Source organism: Sorex fumeus, unplaced genomic scaffold (genome assembly GCF_029834395.1).
Source record: "Sorex fumeus unplaced genomic scaffold, SorFum_2.1 ptg000153l, whole genome shotgun sequence".
NCBI lineage: Eukaryota > Metazoa > Chordata > Mammalia > Eulipotyphla > Soricidae > Sorex > Sorex fumeus.
The window spans coordinates 1,890,436-1,915,290 of record NW_026606210.1 but is presented as its reverse complement, the minus strand read 5'-3'; the positions used below and the strand labels follow the sequence as shown (position 1 = coordinate 1,915,290).

The 24,855-nt window shown below is 66.0% G+C and overlaps 1 protein-coding gene across 2 annotated transcripts; it reads left to right on the top strand.

Annotated features, from left to right (window-relative positions):
• Positions 1-382: 382 nt before the first annotated feature.
• On the top strand, positions 383-24,155 carry PRR5 (proline rich 5). 2 transcript variants are annotated; one of them, XM_056107015.1, is made up of 9 exons: positions 383-488; positions 13,723-13,833; positions 15,921-16,001; positions 16,131-16,179; positions 16,580-16,637; positions 19,326-19,417; positions 19,505-19,645; positions 22,557-22,692; positions 23,698-24,155. In XM_056107015.1, exons 2-9 carry the CDS (start codon positions 13,733-13,735, stop codon positions 24,102-24,104), a joined length of 1,065 nt encoding a protein of 354 aa, XP_055962990.1. In that variant the 5' UTR covers positions 383-488; positions 13,723-13,732; the 3' UTR covers positions 24,105-24,155. The 2 variants fall into 2 exon arrangements, with proteins under 2 accessions (XP_055962990.1, XP_055962989.1); XM_056107014.1 differs by lacking the exon at positions 383-488 and having other exon boundaries at positions 13,691-13,833.
• The last annotated feature ends 700 nt before the right edge of the window (positions 24,156-24,855 follow it).

The following is a 24,855-nucleotide window of genomic DNA, read 5'->3' as shown; positions in this document are numbered from 1 at the left end:
CGCAGGGTGGGGCCTGGGGCCGGGCAGGGCCCACAGGCCGGACTCGGGCTCCGGAGATGGGCGGCCCCGGGCCCCCCCGGGCCCCCCGGTCCCCCGGGTCCCCCGCCCGGCCGGGGCGGGGACTGACTCGGCGCTCGGGCCAGGGGCAGGGGGCGCTGCCGGGCGTTCGGGGACGCCGCTCGCGGGTGGGGGACAGCGCTGTGACTGGCCGGAAAGCGGATCCGGGCGCCGGGCGACACCGCCCACCGCGCAGGCGGGGAGGGCGCCCCGGCCGCGGCGCGCACCCGGCCCTTCCCGCGGGCCCCGGCGCCGCTCGCGCGCGGCTCCGCAGCCCCGAGGCCCCGCGGCCGGGCCGGGCCGGGCCGGGCCGGGCGGGCCGGGCCGGGGGGCGGGGCGGGGCGGGGCCTCGGTCCCTCGGCGGGCGCCGGGCGCGGGGCCGGGCCGGGCTCTGCGGGCGGCGGCGGCGGCGGCGGCGGCGCGGGACCGAGGTGAGCGGCGCGGAGGGGCGCGGGGGGCCCGGGGGCGCGGGGCGGGCTCCGGGGCGCGCGGCCCTGCGGGGAGGGGCGCGTGTGCGCGCGGGGGTGCGGGGGTGCGGGGTTGCGCGCGAGTGTCTGCTGGGGTGCGCGCGGCTGCGGGTGTGTGCGCGCGCGGGGGTGCGCGTGTGTCTGCGCGTGTGTGCGCGCGAGTCTGTGTGTGCGCGCGTGTGTCTGCGGGTACGGGCACGGGTGTGTGTGTGTGCGCGTGTCTGTGCGCGCGCGCGCGTGTGTGTGCACGTGTGTTCTGTGTGTCTGCGGGGATGTGCGGATGTGCGTGCGCACGCGTGTGCTGGTGCGTGCGTGCGTGTGCCTGCAGGTGTGTGCACGCGGGTGTGTGCACGGGTGTTGAGCTGTGTCTGCAGGAGTGTGTGCACGTGCGTGTGCACTTGCTCTCGTGCGTGTGCATGCGTGTGCACATGTGCCTGTGCGTGTGTCACGCTGAGCCCTGGGACATGGGGTGGGGGAGAGCCCCTTGGACGGGGTCCTGCGTCTCCCACCCCTAGACCCTTGGGACCTTCGGAGCACTTCCTGTCGCAGGGTTGCAGGACCGCACTTCCCGCTCCCTGTGGGGGGCGAGGGGAGGCTGTAGACCCTCCCCCTTGATATTGCAGACAGCGATGAGCAGGCAGGGACCCTCTCAGAGCCCCTGCTTGGGCGCCTCCCCGGTGATGCAGGCTGGGCTGGAGCTGGGGTCTGTGTCCAGGGCTGGCAGCCCCCCCCCCACAGCCCCAACCAGGCCTTCGAGCAGTGAGGGGGCTGCACGGGGGCCCAGGTGTGGCCTCAGCGCTGCTGGCCAGGCCACTTCCTGTGGTGGCCTCCCTGTCGGCCGCTCGGTGACACAGGATGCGGCTGCAGCAGAGGGGGGGTCGAGTGGGATGCGTCCCTGTCACTGCTGTGCCTAGCCGGCCAGTGTGGGGCTGAGCCCCTGCCCCAGGAGGTCACTAAGCAGAGGGATAGTCCTGCAGGACAGGCTGGGAAGGCATCCACCTCACCCCGCGGTCCTTCTAGAAGACGGGGTGACCGTCGCAGGGAGAGCGGCCCTGGGGGGTCCTGTCATGAGCCCCTCACCCCAGAGAGCAGAGAAGACCAGTGACTCACGGGCTGGGGGTTTTTGGGTCACACCCAGCGATGCTCAGGGGTTCCTCCTGCCTCTGCACCCAGGAAATACTCCTGGGGGTGCTTGGGGGACCCTAGGGGATGCCGGGGATCGAACCCGGGTCAGCCACGTACACGGCAAATGCCCTCCCCAGGCTAGGGGTTCTGAGTCCGTTATCTAACCTGTGTGCCAGCTGCTTCTGGGGCAGGCCAGGGGGCCAGGGAGGAAGCGGTGGAGGAGTCCAGCCTTGCAGACCTGGCTCTGTGGCTCAGGCTTGTCACCCTGTCACCCTCCGACCCGTCTCAGGCCACAGTGCTCCTGTGGCCGCCCCAGAAGGGCCAGGCACTGCCGCCTGCCCACGCTGGAGCCTTGGGGACCCCAGGACCGCCAAGGCCGCTGCAGAGCCCAGCAGAGACTGCCAGGGCCCGGCCAGGCGGGGCGAGGGAAGGAGAAGGCGGGGACACCTGGGAGACCCCGGGAGTCATTCATTCATCAGTCATTCATTCATTCCCTCACCATCCAGTCCACACGGCCTGCCCGGGTCTTGGCTGCCAGCCAGTGGGTGTCCCAGAGAATCCTGGGAGAGGAGGAACTTCCTGCTGGGCGGGACTGGGGGGGCCCGGGGCTGGGGGCACCTCAGAGGGCGGCGTGCGGGCACCAGGGGACTCCCCCGCAAGGGTCTTGCAACCACACTCCCTCCTCCGTGTCAGCATTGAGTCTGGGGGGCGCCGGGGCATGGAGGGGGCTGGGGTCTGCGTAGGCGCAGAGCTGGGTCTTGGGAGCCCCTGAGTCTGGGCAGCGGCGGGGCTGGTGCCCCCCGATCGCAGGGCTGGAGGGGACGTCAGGGCGGGGGCTGCGTGCAGACCCCCAAGGCCTGGGGCAGGTCGGGCGCTGTCATTCCTGCGTCTCCCGCTGCTGCCTGTCTTTCTGTCCGTCTGTCTGTCCGGCGGGAATGGGTCATTGTAGCCGGGCCGCCGGGCCCGCGGGGAGGTGGACCCCAGCCCGGGGTCTCCTCTGGCTGAGCGAGGGGGACACACAGGCGGGAGGTCATTGAGCACAAGGATTGCTCCCTGGATCCCTCCGGAGAGTTCTAGAAAGTGCGCAGGGAGAGGCTGGGCCACAGGACAGCGGGGAGGACGCTTGCTCTGCGCATGTGACCGGACGGGGCCCTTGACATGCCCACGTGACCCCCGAGCCCCCCAGGAGTGCTCCCCGAGCACAGAGCCAGGAGCAAGCCCTGAGCACTGCTGGGTGTGGTCCCCAGACAAACAACACTAGGGGCCCTGCTGGCGGAGAGTCCCCCCCAGTGCCGTGTCCCCAGCTCCTGGAAGAGGGGCCCGGGAGACCCCTCGCTCCCCGATCTCTGCTGTCCCCCCCCCCCCGCTTGAGAAAGTCTCAGGGACGGGCCTGCTTAAGGTTGCCCAGCAGGGAGAGAGCCGGGAAGACTTCCTGGAGGAGGAGCAGTGGCCCTGGGCAAGGGTCTGGGCCCAGGGAGGACAGAGGAGGTGGGAGCTGTCCTGAGGCGGGGCTGAGCTCAGCCTCCAGCACCCAGCACCCAGCACCCAGCACCCGGGCCCGCCTCACCCGTCCCGTCCACACGGCTTGCTCCCTCACCCATCCCAGAGCCCAGTACCCAGCTCTCAGCACCCAGTACCCAGTATCCAGAGCCCAGTTCCCAGGACCCAGTGTCTAGCACTCAGTACTCAGCATCCAGTGCCCAGCACTCAGTGCCAATTACCCAGATCTTAGTACCCAGCACCCAATATCCAGTGCCCAGTAGTACCCAGTGCCTATCACCCAGATCTTAGTACCCAGCACCCAGCACCCAATACCCAGTACCCAGTGCCTATCACCTAGTGCCCACTACGCAGCACCCAGTACCCAGCGTCTAGCACCCAGCACTCAGTACCAAGCACCCAGATCTTAGTACCCAGCACCCAATACCCAATGGTCAGTACCCAGCGCCCAGCACCCAGTACCCAGCCTGGGTGAACCAGCGTGCGATGAGGCCCTGGGGTTTGGGTGCACTGAGTGTGAGGCAAAGGCAGGACTGGGCCCCCTGAGGCCACTCCCGTAAAGGAGGATGCAGTGTGGAATCCTTGTGAACGTGATGGTGATGGAATATCCATCGGCCCCACCCGCAGTGCCACTGAGTCACAGAGGTGCTCAGGGCCCACCGGAGGCCAGTGACCAGCGGCCAGCGCCGTCTGCCCTGAGAGCCAGAGCTCCAGCACCTGCAGGTCTTGGCTGAGGTCACCCTGTGCCCGCCTCCAGAGTCTCCCTGGCACCCGCCCTCCCCCACAGGGCAGGAGGGCTGGGCTCTGCCCCGGCGGTCCGTCTGTCTGTCTGTCCATCTGGAGCCCAGGGGGCTGCACTCCCGTTTGTGCTTCTGTTGTGCGGGAGCAGATGGTGCTGGCTAGTGCCCGCGGGAGGCCGGGCACCCGTCCTTTGTTCCTTCATTCATAAAACCCATCCCGGGTGCTGGCCCAGGGCCAAGTGCCCCCCACCCCGGTGGGGACACACAGACCGTGGGCCCCAGGGCTGCTCCCTGCGTGCTGTGTGGCCCCCGCAGGCAGCTCCGGGTCTCTGGGCCTCGGCCACAGCTGGGAATCGGGGACAGGCTCTACCTCTCAGTGTGGTCACCCCCCTGTCCTTTCTCTGTCTCCTCCTCATGTGGGCCCAGAGGGCACTGACGGGCCTCCACGGTGCTCAGGCCTTGCTGAGGGCTCCCTCGGGTGGGTTCTCCCACGAGAAATTCCTGCCTCTCTCCCTCCTCTGCCTGGAATCCCTTTGCTCTGTCTTGCCCTGGGCTGAGTGCTGGAAGGTGCCTGCCTCCTCCAGGAAGCCTTCCAAGCTGCCTCGTGCCCCCCCCCCCGCCCCCCCACCTCCCACCCCAGGCCCTGCAGGCCAACCTCCTGGGGTCTTTGCTCACATCTCAGAAATAACACTTGGCAGTCGGTGCTAGAAAGATCTCTGGACAGCTCCCTCCTGTCTGTCCCTGCTCCAGTGCTATGAGGATAGCGGCTCTAGGCCTGGTCCACCTCTGGGTGCCGGGGTTCAGCCCAGGGAGACACAGAGCAGAGCCCCCCCGTCCCCGACAGGGTTTTTTGGGGTGCTCCTGGCCTTCCCCAGGTCTCTGCAGACGGTGGCCACAGAAAGCTTCAGCTGGACCCAGAGAACAGGATTTCTGGGGTCTCACAGGGTGGGGGTGCAGAGCCTGGGGTCAAGAGGGGTCCACCTAGCTGGGCTCCTTCCGGGCACTGAGTGATGCGGGGCTGCCCCTGCCCTCAGCCTCCCCTCCATCTGCTCTGTGCTCACAGCAGTGGCCAGCGAGTGGACAGACGCTGAGACTCACCCGAAGGCCTGGGGGACGCCGTGGGCTCCAGGGGCTTCTGTCCTTTTTCCCGTGTTCTTGATTTTAATTTTTTTTGATTTTATAAAGTGGCTCACAATATTTGATTGCATTTAATATTCAAACGCCATTCCCACCACCCTGACATCTTCCCACCACCGTATTTTGGATGTTTCCATCCCAAACCCCAACTCCTGCCCCAAAACAGAGCTGAAATAATTTATTTTGTATTGTTGGTCAGCCATGATGGGTCTCATTCCCCTGACCCTGGAAGAGCCTCGAATGTGGCACTTTCTAAAATCTCAGGGCTAGGACGGAGGAGACGTTACTGGGGACTTGCTCGAGGCAATCGATGAACAACAGGATGACAGTGATACAGTGATTGTCTGTTGTGGAAAACCGCGGAAAATGCTCAAAATAAGTTTCCTTAGAGGAAAGAGTATTTTTCACCCAGGAGCCATTAAGCCCTTCTATAAGAGATCGCTAACATGTTAAAGGTTGAGCCATGTGTGCTGATAATATGTTTATATATATGTGTGTGTGTGTGTGTGTGTGTGTGTATACATCTGTAAAATATTTCCGTCTAAGATTAGTTCCCTCCTACTTTAAACTCCATCAAATGTGATGCAGAACTCTTGGGAGTTTGGGTGGTGTGAGGTATGAGTTGTCCCGTGGTCCAGAAATACGTTCACTTCTGGATGAAGCTTGGCCCACGTGTGCGGAGAGCGGCCGTGAGCACGGCGGTGACTGGGTTCTGGAGGTTTTCGGCTGCTGGGGCTGGGCCCCTTGGGGCGTCCCAAGAGAAACAGTCTGGGGGCTGAAGCAATAACACAGCGGGTAGGGTGTTTGCCTTACACGCGGCCAACCCGGGTTCGATTCCCAGCATCCCATATGGTCCCCTGAGCACCGCCAGGGGTGATTCCTGAGCACAGAGCCAGGAGTAACCCCTGTGCATCGCTGGGTGTGACCCAAAAAGCAAAATAAATAAATAAATAAATAAATAAATAAAGAGAAACAGTCTGGCACAGGGTCCGGAGGCAGGATTATGGCCTGTGTCGTGTTATGCTCCCTTCCGGGAGAGAAGGACATTCGATCTGTACGGCGGCCGATGATGAGATTATCTGTCCCACTCAGAGGTGGCTGATGGGCGTGACTGCTGAGCTGCTGGAGAAAAGGGGGATCTGGGCGGAGGATCCCCGTCCCGGTTCCGTCGAACCCAGAGTTCTCCGTCACACAGTCCCGCGTACTTGGGTTTTCTGTGGATTCACTCATGTGTGAGGCTCCGTCCGAGCATGCAGAGAGCGGCCGTGAGCGTGACGGCGGTTGAATTCTGCTAGTTTTCAGCTGCCGGGGCTGGGTCCCTTGGGGTGAGAGGGGTCCCACCCCGGGGTGCCCTGACTGAAGCAGCCTGGCGCAGGGTCCGGCGGCATGGCTGTGGCCTGTGTTGTGTTTGCTCCCTCCCGGGAGAGCCCCGCGTGCTTTGTGATGTTCAGTGTCCCGAGCTCATCCAGTGACCTGACGTCACTCTGAGCGTCCTGTGCCCTTCTCGGCCATAAAGGCCCCAGCTGCCTGGACCCTCAGTCTGATGGACAAGGAGATGCTCTCCGTGGACGGAGCAGCACAGTCTGATGGGGGAGGCTACCAGGCACACAGAACAAACTGGATAGTGCTCACCTGAGTCAGGGCTGTATATGAACTGCAAGGCAGCACCGAGGGGTGGGCCCCATCCCCCGAGGGGTCAGGAAGGCTGTGGGGGCGGGGGGGGGGGGCAGGTCCCAGTGTCTACGCCCTCCTGGGAGCTGCTACCACTTGAGATTTTTCTGTTTTATTCACTCACTCGTTCTATTCATTCATTCACCCGTACGTCACTGAACACCTGCAGATGCGCAGAAGGAGGCCCCCATGTGCAAACCTGCAGGAGTCAAGCCCTGACAGAGAAAAGGACCAGGGTCCAGGTGTGTGTGTGTGTGTGTGTGTGTGTGTGTGTGTTTGTGTGTCTCTGTGTGTCTGTGTGGTCGGGCAGGGTTCAGGGAGAAAACTTTGATGGCTTGGGCAATTTGAGTAGGGTTTTGCAGGATGAACAGGAGTTGGCCAGCCAGCCCACCCTTAGGGGAATGACCACCACAGAGTGAAGGGCAAGTAAGTGGAATTAAACTGGGGCCCAGTCTCCCCCAAACAGTTTTTTTCACCAGAAAGCGATGACTTCCTGTTGCCTGGAGGCCCCCCAGTCTCCCCAGGAGCCGACAGCCTGGGGTCCCGTTGAAGCAGGTTCACCCCATCTCCTCCCTGTGGTGACACCCCAGGGTGGGGAAATCCCCGCCAGCCAGCCACAGTGGAGCAGGTGCCTGAGAAGGGCCCCCCAGGCTGCCACCCAGAGCGCTGAGCACACACTTCCGCCCACCCCACCCCCAGTCAGGGAACCACAAAGAAAACCTGTCTGGGCCACTCAGAAACAGAACCCCCGAGGGGTGCCGGGACCGCTCCACTGGGCCAGTAGGCAGAGAACACGCTGTCCCCTCCAGCCCTGGGTGACCCCTGCACCCTCAGGGACCCCCTCTCTGGCCCCCAGCTCCAGGACCCCACCCCGCCAGGGGCAGGCCCTGCAGCCAGAGGGAATGTGACAGGGTGACCCGCTGTGGTTACTGTGGTCTGTGACCCCAGCGAGGCCCCGTGAGGCGGGTTCACGTGGGGACATCAGGGCCCCCGGTGTTCAGCTGGGAGGCTGCAGCCCAGAGCAGTGGGCTTGGGGGAGGGGGGCGAGCAGGGAGGAGGCGGCACCCCTGCTCTGGAGACAGGGGCTGCCGGTGCCGGGGTCCGAGAGGGCCCAGGGAGAGTGAAGGCCGGGCACAGAGCCTGGTGGGGCCCAGGGACCGCTCTGGCAAGCTGGAAGGGGACATCGGGCTCAAGGCCAGGGCAGCACCCCTGCTGGTCCTGTTGCTCCAGGCCCCCTCCTCTGCCTGGGTGCAGCCACAACACCCCACCTCCTCGGTCTGGGGGCCCGAGGATGGACAGCAGGGAGGGCACTGGCCTCGCACACCATCGACTGGGGTCCATCCCTGACACCCCATAGGGTCCCCCAAGCACAGCCAGGAGTGATTCCTGAGTGCAGAGCCAGGAGGAATCCCTGAGCATTGTCAGGTACAGCCCAAAAAGGAAAAAATTCATGAACCCAATCAAATGAAAATGACAACAAAGGCGCCAGAGCAACAGAACAGGCGGGAGACCATCTGCCAGCCGGGAGGGCATCTGCTTTTTGACTGGCCCGGGTTCGAGGGTCCCTGAGCCCTGCCAGGAGTGATTCCTGAACGCAGAGCCAGGAGTAACCCCTGAGCACTGCTGAGAGTGACCCAAAACCAAATAATAACAATATTATTATTAGATAAAAAAAAAAAAGCAGGATTGGCCGATTGCCCAAGTCTCGAGAGGGCAGGGGGGAGGGACCCAGGAGGGAGTTCTGGGTGCAGACCAGCTCAGACAGCATCCCCAGAGGTGGCAGGAGAGGGTCTGAGGGCTGGAATCTGTCTTGGGGCCCTGCAGAATCCCTGCCCAAACCACATTCCACAAGGACACGGGGAAATCCCAAGGCCAGGGCTAGTCCAGCAACAGGAGCACAAGATGTCTGAAAAGGTACGTGGACACTGCATTGACCTCAGCTCTCGAGGGTACTCATGCTGATGGAGGAGGCAGTCAGACGGAGGAGGCAGTCAGACGGAGGAGGCCATCTGATGAAAGCAGTGTTCTGGTGGAGGCAATCTGTTGTTTGTTTTATCTTGTCTTTTTGGGTCATAGCCTGTGATGTTCAGGGGTTACTCCTGGCTCTGCACTTAGGAATTACTCCTGGCAGTGCTCAGGGTGCCATATGGGATGCCGGGGATCGAACCCGGGTTGGCCACGTGCAAGGCAAATGCCCTCCCCACTGTACTATCACTCCGCCCCAGAGCAAGCAGTGTGATGGAGGCGGTCTGATGGAGGGAGCAGTCTGATGGAGGAGGCGGTCTGATGGAGGAGGTAGTCCTGTGACCATAAGATCAGGCAGTGAAGGCAGCGGGGGAACTCTGCTGGGCTAGGTAAGAGAAGAAAGGACCACACTACCGGCCTGGTGGGGAGGGAAGGGGGCAGGGAGTCACAGCGGGAGTGCCCACAGTGTCCAGTCCCTGAGACCCTGAATGCCCAGAGTTCAGTCCCTGAGGCCCCTGAGTGTCCACTGCGCCCAGTCCCTGAGGCCCGAGTGTCCACTGCGCCCAGTGTCCGAGGCCCCTGAGTGACCACTGCATCCAGTGCCCAAGGCCCCTGAGTGTCCCCTGCGCCCAGTGCCCGAGACCCCTGAGTGTCCACTGCGCCCAGTGCCCGAGCCCCCTGAGTGACCCCTGCACCCAGTGCCCGAGGCCCCTGAGTGTCCACTGCGCCCAGTGCCCGAGCCCCCTGAGTGACCCCTGCGCCCAGTGCCCGAGCCCCCTGAGTGATCCCTGCGCCCAGTGCCCGAGCCCCCTGAATGACCCCTGCGCCCAGTGCCCGAGGCCCCTGAGTGTCCCCTGCGCCCAGTGCCCGAGGCCCCTGGGTGTCCACTGCGCCCAGTGCCCGAGCCCCCTGAGTGTTCCCTGCGCCCAGTGCCCGAGGTCCCTGAGTGTTCCCTGCGCCCAGTGCCCGAGGCCCCTGGGTGTCCACTGCGCCCAGTGCCCGAGGCCCCTGAGTGTCCCCTGCGCCCAGTGCCCGAGGCCCCTGAGCATCCACTGCGCCCAGTGCCCGAGGCCCCTGAGCATCCACTGCGCCCAGTGCCCGAGGTCCCTGAGCGTCCACTGCGCCCAGTGCCCGAGGCCCCTGAGTGTCCACTGCGCCCAGTGTCTGAGGCCCCTGAGTGTCCGCTGTGCCCAGTGCCTGAGGCCCCTGAGTGTCCACTGCGCCCAGAGTCCAGTCCCTGAGGTCTTGAGTGTCCACTGCACCCAGTCCCTGAGGCCCCTGAGTGTCCACTGCGCCCAGTCCCTGAGGCCCGAGTGTCCACTGCGCCTAGTGCCCGAGGCCCCTGAGCGTCCACTGCGCCCAGTGCCTGAGGCCCCTGAGTGTCCACTGTGCCCAGTGCCTGAGCATCAACTGTGTCCAGCCCACCCCCAGCATCTTGCTGGTTTGAAGGAAGAAGGGGACAGGGGCTGCGATTCTCACTTGCAGGTGAGGGAAACTGAGGCAGGAGTCAGCGGTCAAACTCCTCAGCCAAGGGCGGGTAGCTGATTTGGGAGGGGGAGGTGGGCATGTGCTGTGGGGGTCCCAGGCCCGAGCTTCAGGGGTTAGGCCAGGGAGCTGAGGGGCTCAGGGCAGTGCCCACGCCACACTTGGGGCCTGCAGGGTGGACGGCTGAGGAAGCGCCCCTCGCCCTGATCTCGGAGCTGCCGGTGTTGGGACGGCTCCTGGCCAAGCCTGGGGCAGTGGGCAGGGGCTCGGGGCCTGAGCCGGGCGGGGGCCGCAGAACAGGGTCGCTTTGTTCTCACCCGGGAGGTGGCGTCCATCGGAAGAGGAAGGACCATCGCGGGGTGGGCTCTGACTCAGGGGGACGATGGGGCCCCGTTAGGGCGCTTCTCCCGCATCTGGGTGTGGGGGGGGGCAGACAGCAGAGGGGAGGGGTGGGCGGACCCAGGGGTGGGCGAACTTTCTGGGGGCAGGGCCTCCGAGGAGCTCCCGGAACCCAGGGCCCTGCAGGTGGGCGCAGGCTTGTCGCCTCGGTGCCCACCCACCGCTGGGAAGGACAAGGAATGGATAGTGTGACCGTGAGGCGCTGTGGGCGGTGCTGGCACACCTCAGGGCCGGAAACACAAGGCAGGGGCTGGGGGAGGCGTTTGCCTGGCACTGGACGGGCCCCTGTTCAGTCCCTGGCTCTGTTCAGGGTCCTGGTGGGCTGGGGGACCACATGGGGTGCGGGGGGTCAAACCCTGTTGGGTGGAGTGGCAGGCCAGCGTCACCCACTGTACTGTCGCTCCCGTCCCACTTTGTCTGAGTGTTTCACCGTTTGTTAAACTGATTCCTGGGTGTACTTGATTTTTTTTTTTGAGGTACAATTGTGAATGGATTGTTGTTGTTTTTTTTTTCCTGGGGGGAGGTGGTCACACCTAGCAATGCCCAGAGGTTACTCCTGGCTCTGCACTCAGGAATTACTCCTGGCGGTGCTCGGGGGACCCTATGGGATGCTGGAGATTGAACCTGGGTTAGCTGCATGCAAGGCAGACACCCTACCCGCTGTGCTATTGCTCCAGCACCCAGGATTGTTGTTGGTTTTAATTTCTCTCTCTCTCTCTCTCTCTCTCTCTCTCTCTCTCTCTCTCTCTCTCTCTCTCTCTCTCTCTCCTGTTTCATTGTTGCATGTAGAAATACCGCAGATGTCTGCAGGTTGCTCTGTAGAACCTGCCACTTTACTGTTGCAGTTTTATGGTTTCTGGGTGCTTTTTTAAGTCTCTAGGTAGATAGTGTCATGTCATTTGCAAACAGGGAAGAGTGGGACTCCTGTCTGACGCCCTTAGTGTCGCTTTCTTGCCTGATTGCCACGGGCGGGCTGCCAGCTCTGTGCCGGATAGTAGAGGGGGCGTCCCCATCCTGTCTGTGATCTAACCGGGAGGGAGTTCCACCCTGGACGATGCTGTTCGACGTGGGCTTTGTACATTCCCAGAGACCCTCCCGGGAGACCTCGGGTGCCCCTGTAACTGGAGGATTTGGGAGGCGGACGTGGATGTCTTGAGTGGGAGCTGGCGTGAGTGGGCCGGCTACCTGGGTTGTGAGTTTGTCCTCTCCCCTAAGTTTGTCCTCACCCTGCCTCAGCAGGCCGGGGTCGTGCTCTGGCGGGCGGGGGACTCCAGAAGCTGCGGGGGGGGGGGGGGGCGTTGCATGGACGGTGCCTCCCCTGCCAGCTCCCACCGACCCCTGTGCTGGCTCCCAGCTCCCCGGAGTCCTGCGCCTGCAAGACCAGGGCCCGGCACACCCTCCGCCCGCGTTCCTTTGCAGAAAGAGCCGCTGACACGCGGTGTAGACTCCGGCCCCCGAGGCCACGCCCCGCGGCACAGTGACACCGGCGCCGCCCGCTGCGTGGGTGGGGGGGAAGCCCCGTGGGATGCCTGGGACCCAGGGGACCCGCAGGCCGGCAACGTCCCAGAGCGGGCGAGGCCGGCGCTTGCAAAGCTCTGCCGGCGCGCCCTCGCCCGGCGGCTCCCCCAGGCGCAAGCTTAGCAGGGCTCGAGCTCGGCGCTCGAGGGCGGGGGCCTGGCCCGAGGCCCCCGGGCAGCGCCTCCAGGCCCCGGTCTCCATGGCAACCGCTCAGGAGCCGGTCCACGTGGCAGGGTCCAGGGCGCTCTGTGTGGGCGCAGCCTGGTGGGGGAGGGCCTCTGGTGGAGGACCGGTCGGGGATCCGGGAGCGGGGGGCGTGGCGGGGCTCGGTGAGCATCCTGCAGGCGTGGCCGCAGCGGTGGGCGCGGGGAGGGCGCTGGGAGTAGGGTGGTCTGCGCGTTTGCCCGCCGTGAGAGGGAGGGAGCTCCTGGACACCTCCTGGGACCCCCGAAATAGCTCAAGGGGGATGCACGCTACCCGGAGCCTGGGGGGAAGCGGCGTAGAGAGGGGCTGCGGCCGAGGTGGCCCGGCCCGCCCATGTGGACTCCGCCCCCGTCCTTTCTGGGCCCCGCCTTACTAGGGCGGTGCCCCGCCCCTTTACAGGCCACGCCCCTTCCCGGTCCAGGCCACGCCCAGGTGGTAGGCCCTCTCCCAGCCCCGGGGAAGCCCATCGTTCCGGTCAAGCCCCGCCTCTCGGGCCAGGCCCCGCCTCAGGTTAGACCCCGCCCTATCGGCCTGTCCCGGGAGAGCCCACGATTCCGGTCAGGCCCCGCCCTTCCCTTGTGGCCCCGCCTCTCAGGCAGGCCCCGCCCCTCATACCAGGCCACGCCCCTCCGGCCAAGCCCTGCCCCGGCCTGGACCCTCCCCTCCCTCCAAGTCCTGCCCCGGCCGGGCCCCGCCCCTCCGGCCAAGCCCTGCCCCGGCCTGGACCCTCCCCTCCCGTCTAGCCCTGCCCCGGCCGGACCCACCACTCCCGCCAAGTCCTGCCCCGGCCTGGACCCTCCCCTCCCGTCTAGCCCTGCCCCGGCCGGACCCTCCCCTCCCGTCTAGCCCTGCCCCGGCCGGACCCTCCCCTCCCGTCTAGCCCTGGCCCGGCCTGGACCCTCCCCTCCCGTCTAGCCCTGGCCCGGCCGGGCCCCGCCCCTCCGGCCAAGCCCTGCCCCGGCCTGGACCCGCCCCTCCCGTCTAGCCCTGCCCCGGCCGGACCCTCCCCTCCCGCCAAGCCCTGCCCGGCCAGGCCCCGCCCCTCCGGCCAAGCCCTGCCCCGGCCTGGACCCTCCCCTCCCGTCTAGCCCTGCCCCGGCCGGACCCCCCCACTCCCGCCTAGCCTTGCCCTGGTCAGGCCCCGCCCCTCCCGCCTAGCCCTGCCCCGGCCGGGCCCGCCCCTCCGCCCGGGCCCCGCCCCTCCGCCCGGGCCCCGCCCCCGCCAAGCCCCGCCCCCGGCTCCGAGGGCGCCGCGTCCACGCCGCGCTGCGAGCCCGGGGCGCTCGCCGGCGCGCGGAGCAATGATTAACCCGGCGGGGCGGCGGGCGCAGGGCCCGGGGCGGAGGCGCGGGGCCGGGGCGGGCCCCTGCAGCGGCGCGCGGCTTCCTGCTCCCGCCCGGGCCGGCTCCTAGGCAGGGCGCGGGCCGGCCGGTCACCATGCGGACTCTCCGCAGGCTGAAGTTCATGAGTTCGCCCAGCCTGAGCGAGCTGGGCAAGCGCGAGCCGGCGGCGGACGAGCGGGGCACGCAGCAGCGCCGGGCCTGCGCCACCGCCACCTGGAACAGGTAAGGCCGCGCCCGCCCAGGGGTGCGCCGGGCCCCGGGGTGCCCACGTTCCCGCCCGCGGTGCGCCCCGGCCCCGTGCAGACGGGCGGGGATCCGGCGAGGGGCCCCGCGCGGAAACGGATCGTGTTTCCAGCCCACGGAGGGGCGAGAGGGGCGCGGGCCGCCCCCCACACCTGGCGGGGACCTCCTGGCAGCTGCTGCACCCGGGGACGCAGCCGGCAGTGTGGCCCCCGGGCAGCCCGCCAGGGGACCCTCCCCTGGGCCCGGGGCACGACTCCCACGCACGCACGTGCTGAGCGCTGGGGACCTGGCTGCCTCGGTTTCTCCGCCTGGCCATCGGTGTGCAGAGCAGAGCCACACGCCCCTACAAGGGAAGGACTCTTGGACCCAATGACCCCACACCGCCCTGTTCTGATTTGGAGGGGACAGGGAGCCCCGGATGCCTTCAGCCAAGCCTGGGCCTCCCCCCATCCCCTCCTCACACACACACTCACCGCCCGCGCAGTCTGAAAGTCATTTTTCCTGCCACAAAATTAAGGCTGCCGAAGTTCTGCCTTCCATCTCCCCAGCTCAGTGGACGGAGGCAGAGACACCCCCCGCACCCCGTTCCTGCTTGCCGCCCTGAGCCACGGATGCCGAGTCGCTCTGTCCTCACTCACAAAGGCCAGGGCAGGAGGGACAGACTTCGGGACAGTGTCCTGGGGCCCCCCAGAGCTTTCCTGAGACCCTCTTCCCTCCACCCGTTGATGTGACGTGCTGGGGTGCAGAGCCAGGGGGACGCCCTGGGACTGGGACAGGTGACACCCGTGGGCAGTGTCTGCCTCCACCCTCCTTGGGGTCCCCTGACTGACCACGTGCTTCCTGCCACCAGCTGGCCACAAAGGCAGGAATGTGCACGACTGTCTCCAGGCTCCGATCCATGGGGCGGCCAGCTTCTGCAGAGGCTGTGGGAGGAGGGAGGGCTCCCCTTCAGCTGCTGGGGGGCTGCCCGCCTTCCCGCCTGCACGGCCCCCCTTCCCGGCCTCGGAAGGCCCACTCCAGCGACCCCAGAGACGACCTGGTCCAGGGTCCGGAGCAATAGCACAGTGGGGAGGAGGGCGTTGGCCTTGCATGTGGCCAACCCTGGTTTGATCTTGGCACCTCATAGGGCCCCCTGAGCGCCGCCAAGAGTGATTCCTGAGTGCAGAGCTGGGAGGAAGCCCTGAGCACCCCTGGGTGTCCCGGGGTACGAGCGCCCGGGAAGGATTCCTGGCTGCTCAACGAGAGCTTGTGCTGGAACTGAACTGCCCTACGGAGCCCATAGTCGGGAGTCGTCCCAGACGGGGGCCGGAGCACAGGGGCCCCCCTGGGAGGTTACAGGGAGCAGGCCTGCCCGGCCCCGGGCATGTCTGGTGGGTGGGGGGAAGCTGGCCGCCCCGGGGCCCCAGGCTGCTCAGGAATGTGGCCCAGCTGTCGGATTCCTGAGTCTCCCGGCAACAGCTGCCTGGCGTCCCCTGCACAGCCGGTGGGAGTCCCGCCTTGAGCCCGACAGTGGCCACCGCCCTCCGCCGCCTATGGGGAAGGGCCAGCCGGGCGCTGAGTGTCTGTCCCTCACGCTCACACTGGGGTCGCAGGGGTCACAGGCCGTGCTAGGGCAGCAGGGCAGAGGCGGGTCCTCCGCACAGGAGGGCAGGTGCCAAGGGCAGCACCTACAGCTTGGCTGCAGGATCCGCTGCCCAGCTGGGCACCAGCGGGACCCGCTCCAGGCACCACATGAGAAGTCCTGTCAGGCGTGCGTGCCCTGGGGAGATGGCACAGGCCATCCCAAGGGGCTCCCTCCTCCTGGCCCGGGTGTGGAAGGTTCTAGAACCTCAGCAGAGTGCTGCATGCAGGTTCCATCTATGTATGTGGGGAGAGCTGGCCGTCCACTGCCCAGAGACTCAGACCGGGGCGGGGTGCCCAGAGGCTGGGGCTGGGTTGGGAGGTGAGATTTGGGGACCTGCTTGGCCCCGCCTCCGGGTTCTGTTCTGGAATGGAGCGGGAGAGCGGGAGGGCGTTGGCGGGGAGGGCCGGGGTCCCAGGCGGTCACCCTGCTCTCCCCCTTACAGCATTCACAACGGGGTCATCGCAGTATTCCAACGCAAGGGGCTGCCCGACCAGGAGCTTTTCAGCCTCAACGAGGGTGTCCGGTGAGTGCCCACCTGGGGGTGGGGGGGGGTGTCTCAGGGTGGGAGCCTCACCCCACACCCCCACGCGGCTTCCTGCTGTGCGGCATGGGGAGGGAACCCAGCCCCTCACTCTCGGCTCTGCCCCCGCAGGCAACTGCTGAAGACGGAGTTGGGGGCCTTCTTCACGGAGTATCTACAGGTGGGTGCCCAGGGCCGGTGTGAGGGACGGGAGAGGGGGGTCCTGGCCTCGGGGCTCTGTGCACACCTCGGCTCCGAGGGCTCAGCTGGCACGTGACTGCTTGCCCTGGCCAAGATGAGCAGCCGTCCACGCCCCCGGCATCGGTCAAGGCCTCTGAAGCTAGTGGGGGTGGCTGGCCTGCGGCCTGTGGGATGCAGACACGCTCAGGCGACAGCTGGAGAGGCCCAGGGACAGGGGCCAGCCTGCAGGGGGCCAGGGCTGGGGTCGTGGGAGGCCCAGGGACAGGGGACGGGCTGCAGGGGCCTGGGGCTGAGAGGGCTCGAGGCTCTGAGAGCCACCCACCCCCAGAGCATGTTCTGTATCCCTGGGACAGTGACCACTTCTCCGTGCTGCCTTTTAGAACCAGCTGCTGACCAAGGGCATGGTGATCCTGCGGGACAAGATCCGCTTCTATGAGGGTGAGTCTGTGGGCAGTCTCGGGGGGCGGTGGTGTGGGCGGGGCCACGTGCTGGAAGGGGCTGGTGTGGGCGGGGCCTGGGTAGGGCCATGTGGGCGGGGCCTGGGTAGAACTGTGGGTGGAGCCTGGATGGGACCGTGTGGGCGGGGCCTGGGTAGAACTGTGGGTGGAGCCTGGATGGGACTGTGTGGGCGGAGTCTGGGTAGAACAGTGTGGGCGGGGCCTGGGTAGAACTGTGGGTGGAGCCTGGATGGGACCGTGTGGGCGGGGCCTGGGTAGAACTGTGGGTGGAGCCTGGATGGGACCGTGTGGGCGGAGTCTGGGTAGAACAGTGTGGGCGGGGCCTGGGTAGAACTGTGGGTGGAGCCTGGATGGGACTGTGTGGGCGCGGCCTGGGTAGAACTGTGGGTGGAGCCTGGATGGGACCGTGTGGGCGGAGTCTGGGTAGAACAGTGTGGGCGGGGCCTGGGTAGAACTGTGGGTGGAGCCTGGATGGGACTGTGTGGGCGCGGCCTGGGTAGAACTGTGGGTGGAGCCTGGATGGGACCGTGTGGGCGGAGTCTGGGTAGAACAGTGTGGGCGCGGCCTGGGTAGAACTGTGGGTGGAGCTTGGATGGGACTGTGTGGGCAGGGCCTGGGTAGAACTGTGGGTGGGGCCTGGATGGGACTGTGTGGGCGCGGCCTGGGTAGAACTGTGGGTGGAGCCTGGATGGGACCGTGTGGGCGGAGTCTGGGTAGAACAGTGTGGGCGGGGCCTGGGTAGAACTGTGGGTGGAGCCTGGATGGGACTGTGTGGGCGGGGCCTGGGTAGAACTGTGGGTGGGGCCTGGATGGGACCATGTGGGCGGGGCCTGGGTAGCACAATGTGGGAGGGGCCTGGTTGAACTGTGGGTGGAGCCTGGATAGAGCCATATGGGCGGGGCCTGAGTACGACTGTGTGGGCGGGGCTCGTGATGGGTGTAGTCAGCACATGATGCTTGTGGGCGGGGCCGCGGTGGGTGGGGCTTGTGGGCGGGGCGTTTATAGGCAGTCTGGTAGATGATTGGTGGGCGGAGCTTCGTGGTGGGCGGGATCCATGGTGGGTGGGTCAGTGGCACCGGTCACGCAGTTCAGTGGGCATGAGCTGGTGCGCTGCCCCGTGGCCCTGCAGCCGTGCCTCTGTAATCCAGGGCACCGTCCTCCTTCCCTCGACCAGAAGGTCCGTGGCAGTGAGAAATAACTCTCCAGGGCTCCCTAAGGCATGGAGTGGGAGGCAGACACTCCCCCCATCTCCCACCCCTGCCCTGAGCAAATTTCTGCCCTGCCTGCGTCCAGCAGTGCTGGTGTCGTGTCCCCTGGGTTCTCTGCCTCGGTGGGGCAGCCCCCCGAAGGACCGGCTTCCCAGTGAGTGGTCAGCCCAGGGCGAGCTGGGGTGCCTTTGCTGGGGGCCAGCCCCCGCCTTATTGGACTCAGCACCTTCCATACAGAGCTACCCCAGCCAGGCCCAGGGCGTCCCGAGAGCTGCAAGGGAGCTGCACTGAGCTCGTCCGGCGGCCCTGGACAGAGCTGGGGGTCAGCACTGAATAGCCTGGGAAACTGAGGCACAGAGCCCCCCAGTCACTCTCCCAGGCTTCTGTCCTGTGTCCCTCTGGCTCCACCTCTGTGTCAGGAAGGAGGGAACGGCTCCGTGGAGCAGCCACAGACGCAGGGCATCCAGGTAGACTTCTCGGAGGAGGCGGCACCTCAGCTAGCTGACCAGCTGGGACACCTGGCGGAGATGCCGTCCCCCGTCCCTCCTGACTCGGCACATTCCCGCAGTGCCTGTCCCTCCTACAACTCCGCCAGGAGAGCGGGCACAGAACAGAAGCCTTGTGTGGCTGGTGGAGTGCTGCCCACAGCAGCCGTGCCCGCCAGGCCATCGTGGGCCATGCCAGACACGTCCAGCCTCCCCCGGCCTCGGGGACAGGCACCGAGACCCAGGCTGGGGCCCACGACCCGGCCCTGGGTCCCACCCTGGGGTCCTACACCAGCCTGGGGCTGCCTCCCGTCCCCAAGGGGCCCTTACCAGGCCAGCTGTGCCCCAGCACTGGCCGGCTTCAATTGGGGGCCCTGTTCTGCCAACCCACGGAGGTTTCCCTGCACACTGAGGCCGCCCCGGCTTCTGGCTCATTCCAGGGCTCAGGGTTTGGTGCATGGTGTCTCAGTGGGTCCCTTCCCAGGCGGTGGCTGGAGCATCTCAGCGCGTCCCTGCCTGGGGACTGTCCACCTGGAGGTGGCAGCTCCCTCCCCAGCATCCCCAGAAACACCCAGAGCTTGTCATATGTCAGTCCCCTCTTTCTCCAGGGTCTCCCCCCATCACACAGGCGACGGGCTCACAGGGGGCTCCCTGGGTGCCCGCATCTTGGAAGGAGGAATGGATGGTGGGGTCCACAGTGGCCTGGGCTGGCAGGGGATTCAGAAGGGATGAGGATGGGGCTGGGGCGATAGCACAGCAGGGAGGGCATCTGCCTTGCATGCGGCTGACCCGGGTTCGATTCCCATCATCCCATAGGGTCCCCCGAGCACCTCCAGGAGTCATTCCTGAGTGCAGAATGGTAACCCCCCCAACCAAAAATCAACAAATAAAATACAGCCCTTCGGGTGCGGGGCTGGGGAGGAGGGCCGGGCAGGTCGCTGGGCTGGGCGCTGACCCCTCGGGTGCCGCCCGCAGGACAGAAGCTGCTGGACTCACTGGCGGAGACCTGGGACTTCTTCTTCAGCGACGTGCTGCCCACGCTGCAGGCCGTGTTCTACCCGGTGCAGGTGCTGCGGGGCCCCAGCCATGGGAGCGGCGGGTGGGGGAGGCGGGAGGATGGCCAGTTCATGACTTGGTGGTGTCCACCCCTGCAGGGTAAGGAGCTGTCCGTGCGCCAGTTGGCACTGCTGCACTTCCGGAACACCATCGCGCTCAGCGTGAAGCTGGAGGATGCGCTGGCCCGTGGCCACGCCCGCGTGCCCCCCGCCATCGTCCAGATGCTGCTGGTGCTGCAGGTGGGCACGGCGGGGGTGGGGGTAGGGGGACAGCAGGACCTGAGAGCGCCCCCTACAGGCAAGAGGCTGCCCCTGCCCTGTTGTGTCTCTCTGGGGGCCAGGCTGGCTGGTGCTGCCGCCCTGGTGGCCACTCTGTGTACCGCAGAACACACACAGATATACACACAGATACACACACACACAGGCACATACATAGACACACACATACACAGGCACATACATAGACACACACATACACAGACACACACACAGGCTGGCTGGTGCTGCCGCCCTGGTGGCCACTCTGTGTACTGCAGAACACACACACATACATAACACACACACATACACACACAGACACCCGCAGACACACACACACAGACACATACACACGCATTCGCACACACACACGCAGACATACACAGGCTGGCTAGTGCTGCCTCCCTGGTGGCCCACAGACACACACACGCAGACATACAGAGGCTGGCTGGTGCTGCCGCCCTGGTGGCCACTCTGTGTACCGCAGAACACACACACATACATAACACACATACACACAGACACATACACACGCATTCACACACACACACACGCAGACATACAAACACAGAGGCTGGCTAGTGCTGCCTCCCTGGTGGCCACTCTGTACTGCAGAACACACACACACACACACACACACACACACACACACACACACACATGACCCGTGCCCCGTCAGTGCTGTTTCACTGGTTTCCCCGGTTTCCCCTCCCTCTCGGTCCTGGCCAGGGCTACCTCGAACTTCGTCACTCTCCAAGAACCAGCCTTTGGTTTTGTTGATTTTGGGGGGCCCGTTTCCTGCCTTGGCTTCTCGTGACGCTTTCCCCTGGCGCCTGTCACTTCCTGACATTTCCCTTCCTTCGCGCATCCGTTCTGTAGAGTGAGTCCCGTTGCCCCTCTATCGGAGCGTCACGTCAGCGTGGAATTGGGTGCGTTTTTCTGGTGTCCAGGTCAGGGGCCACACTCACAGTGTCTGGGGTGACTCCCGGCCTAGTGCTTCTGACGCTGCCTTGGGGAGCGCCGGGGACGAAACCCGGTTTCCCGCCCCCCAGAAGCCTGCACTCCGCCCGCCCAGCTGCCTCTGGCCTGCTCTGCCCCCTTAGGCAGCACCAGGGCTGCGCACGGGGGAGGGGTGAGACTGGCGCATGGCACGTCCTGGATCTGTGCCGGGCCTGTGCTGTGTGGCCCGGTCCCGGCCTGTCTCCGCACACATTCCCTGTAGCTGGAGGAGACCACGTCCTGCTCCGAGCTGGGTCACCTGTAGCTGGTGGTGGCTGGTGATTCACGGCCAGGCTTCCTACAGCGTGCCTCTCCGTTTCTTTTTTGCTTTTTCTTTTTCCTTTTTGCTTTTTTTTTGGGGGGGGGAAGGGGGGTTCACACCCGGCGATGCACAGCGGTTCCTCCTGGCTCATGCACTCAGGAATCACTCCTGGCGGTGCTCAGGGGACCCTATGGGATGCTGGGAATCGAACTGGGGTCAGCTGCGTGCAAGGCAAACGCCCTCCCTGCTGGACTGTCACTCCGGCCCGCCTTTCCATTTCTGGGCTCTGGGGGGCCATCCCTGTGGGTCTGGTGCCTCTTGAGCCATGGGGGCCGAACCCCGCAGTGTTCGGGAGGGCGCCGCAGGTATGCGCCCACCTTTAAGCCGTCTCCGAGGCTGTAACAGACTCAGACGTTTCTCTGCCTTTGCTGTCCTCATGTGCACGTGCTCTGTGGCCCGTGTGACCGTGACAGACACGAGCCTCCCCCAGGGCTGGGTCCTTCTCCTCCTGCGGCTCTTTATCCCGGATAACGGCCGCGAGTGGCCTGGGGTGGGCGCAGCCCAGCCCCCACCTGCCCGCCCGCTCTGGTGTGGAGCAGCGTCCTAGGCACCTGCCGTCTGGGTTCCAGTGCGTGGAGACCACGGGGTCGTTTTCTTTTCTGGGCTTTCTTGTGTTCCTGGGTCACACCCAGGGGTGCCCAAAGGTCACTCCCGGTGGTTCGGGTGGGGAGGTGGCACGCGTGGTGGGGTGTGGATCAGAGCCCTCCCTGGCCCTGGGGTGCGTCTCCGGCTGTTGGGACTGTCCCTGCCTGAATGTTTCTTTACTGTCCCCACCTGATTGGGATTTTTTTCTTTTTTTTGCTTTTTGGGTCACACCCGGCGATGCACAGGGGTTACTCCTGGCTCTGCACTCAGGAGTTACTCCTTGCGGTGCTCGGGGGACCATATGGGATGCTGGGAATCGAACCCGGGTTGGCCGCGTGCAAGGCAAACGCCCTACCCACTGTGCTATCTCTCCAGCCCCTGATTGGGATTTTTGTTTTGTTTTGTTTTGTTTTGTTTTGTTATGTTTGCTTTTTGGGTCCCACCCAGTGATGCTCAGGGGTTCCTCCTGGCTCTGCACTCAGGAATCACTCCTGGTGGTGCTTGGGGGACCCTATGGGATGCTGGGAATCGAATCCGGGTTGGCCGCACCCTACCTGCTGTGTTATCGGTCCAGCCCCCACCTGTTTCTTGCTGTCCCCACCTGAATATTTCTCACTGTCTGTCCAGCCCTTGTGTGAGCTGATGGCCACCCCAGCGGGGCCCAGGCTGTACTAGGGGCAGCCTCATCCCTGGGTTTGGCTCCCAGGCGGGTGAAACCCACAAGCTCTGGGCCAGGGACACGGGGTAGGACTCTTAGAGACCCCTGCAGTGCTCCTGGACTCAGGCGCCAAGGATGGGCCCCCCGGGACGGCCTTATGCAGGGGACGTGTTTGGCCAGACCCCCTGGCCTGGGCGCACCGGCGGTCCTGGAGGGGTGCGACCTCGGGCCAGGCGGGACTGGATTGGGGGTAGCGAGGGTCCCCCCACACATCTGCGAGGGGCGGGGCCGCGCAGGCGCGCAGTGACCCTCCCACTCCTCTCTTGCAGGGGGTGCACGAGGCCAGGGGCGTGACCAAGGACTACCTGCGCCTGGAGACGCTGGTCCAGAAGGTGGTGTCGCCCTACCTGGGCACCTACGGCCTCTGCTCCAGCGAGGGCCCCTGCGCCCACTCCTGCATCCTCGGTACGGCCCAGGCGGGGAGACGCGGGTCCCCACACAGGTGCTTGCCTGGGTCCCTCCCACACCCCTCGGGGCCTCGGTCTTCCCGGGAGGCCAACACTAGCCGAAGGGCTCAGCCCGGCCTCTGCGTTAGTCTGTGGGGCTGGGGCGGGGGGGCGAGTGGTATTGGGGAGTGGACCCACAGCCCCTCAATGCAAAGCCTGTGTCCATCCCTGCAAGCCGCCTACCCGGGAGGACAAGGTTGGGGTAGCCCAGCCCGCTGACCCCTTATCAGTGCATTGACCACCCTGGGCACGGTGCCCCGCCCTGGCCTCCCGGGCCTGTCCATCTCCAGGAGTCGGGCCAATGAGTGACCTACAGGGAGGTCCCTGGGGGCAGTGGGTGGGAGTCAGAGAGGGACAGGGCCCAGCCCGGGACGGCCACCAGCTGCCCGCAGGGGACAACGGTGCTCGAGCTCAGCCCTGCCACCCGGTGGCCGCTGCGCAGCACTGCAGGACTCTGCATCTGCCAGTTGCCGCCACTTCCTCCATCCCCCAGACCCCCAGTGCCCACATCCCCCCAGACTCCACAACCCCCACTTCCTGCATCACGCATCCCCCCAAAAAACCCTGCTGCCCACATCCCCCAGGTCCCCTGCTTCTCCCTCTCGGCTCCCGGCACTCGGCCCGAACCCCAGACCGACGCCCCGTGTGGTCCTGTGGTCCTGAGCGTGGACCAAGTCATGGCTGCCCGCGTCCTCCCGTGCGGTGCTGGGGACCAAACCCGGGGCCTCCCGTGGGCCAGGCACACGCTATGCCAACCCCAGTCAGAGGCCAGTCTCACCTCGGGTTGACCCCCAGGCCCTTCCTCAAAGCCGTGTCCAGCCGGCCACGGGACGGGCTGGCTGCTGTCCTGGCACTGCCGAGTGGCCGCCACCTGACACCCTGTCCTCCCTCCCTCTCTCCCTCTCTCCTCCCTCCGTCCCTCTTCCTCTCTCTCGTTCTCTCCCTCTCCCTCTCCCCGCAACAGAGAAGCACTTCCTGCGCGGCTCACGCCCGGGGGACAGCCTGGCCAAGAACCCCGTGGCCCGCTCCAAGAGCTACAACACGCCCCTGCTGAACCCGGTGGCTGAGCACGAGGCGGAGGGGGCGGCGGGCGGCGGCTCGGGCGTCCGCCGGCACTCGGTGTCCGAGATGACGTCGTGCCCCGAGGCCCAGGGCTTCGGCGACTCCCCGGCGTCCGGCAGCCCCAGCAGACTGTACCCCGCGGGCGCGGCGCCCGGCTCCCCCGGCTCGTCCAGCCCCGAGAACCTGGTGGACCACATCCTGGAGTCCGTGGGCTCCGACACCGGCGGCATCTTCATCGACTTTGGACGGGGCGACCGCTCGGACACGCCCGAGTTGGGGGACTTGGGGGACCGGCAGAGCATCCTGTGAGCCAGAGCGGGCCGGGGGCTCCTGGTGGGACCCAGCGCACAGGCCAGCCTGGCCCCCGCCCCACGGACGGCAGGTTCCCGGACATCTGCGCCCCTCGACCCTCCAGCCTCCAGCTGAGACGGGCTCGGACCCCTGGCTGGTCGCCTGGGGCCTGGCCGAGGGACTGACCCGGGGCCTGGGCGTGGGCGCAGAGGGAATAAACCACTTCCAGCCCAGCTCCGTGACCCGGATCTCACACTTGGGCCCCGCAGGCCGGTTCCCACGTCTCTGGGCTCTGGGTCCTTCCGCCCGCAGGCCCAGGAGGAGCGGGGGGTGGGGGGGAGCTGGGGTGTCTGTGGGGGCAGCGGCTGAGGCAAGGGGTGCTAGGACCCCTGTAGGGTGTGGGGGTGCTGCTCCCGAGTCCAGTTCTGTGGGGGGTGTTTGGGGGGCCGAGTTTCTCCCCTCGCATGGGAGGAACAAGGCAGGACTCGGGGCTCAGCCCGCCGGGGGTCCCAAGGGGGCCGTGGAGCCCAGTTTGCGTCTCTGCTGAGAGTTTCTGGACTTGGGTCCAGCCACAGGACAGCGGGGAGGGTGCTGACCCCTCCCCGCACCATATGGTCCCCCCTCCCCACCCCCGCGCCAGGAGTGACCCTGAGCATAGAGCCAGGAGTGACCCTGAGCACTGCTGGCTGTGACTCAAAAGCAAAAAGGGGTGCGAGGGCACTGGGTAGGCCCCCCAAGAGGGAGGGGGCGGCCCAACACCCCAGGAGTC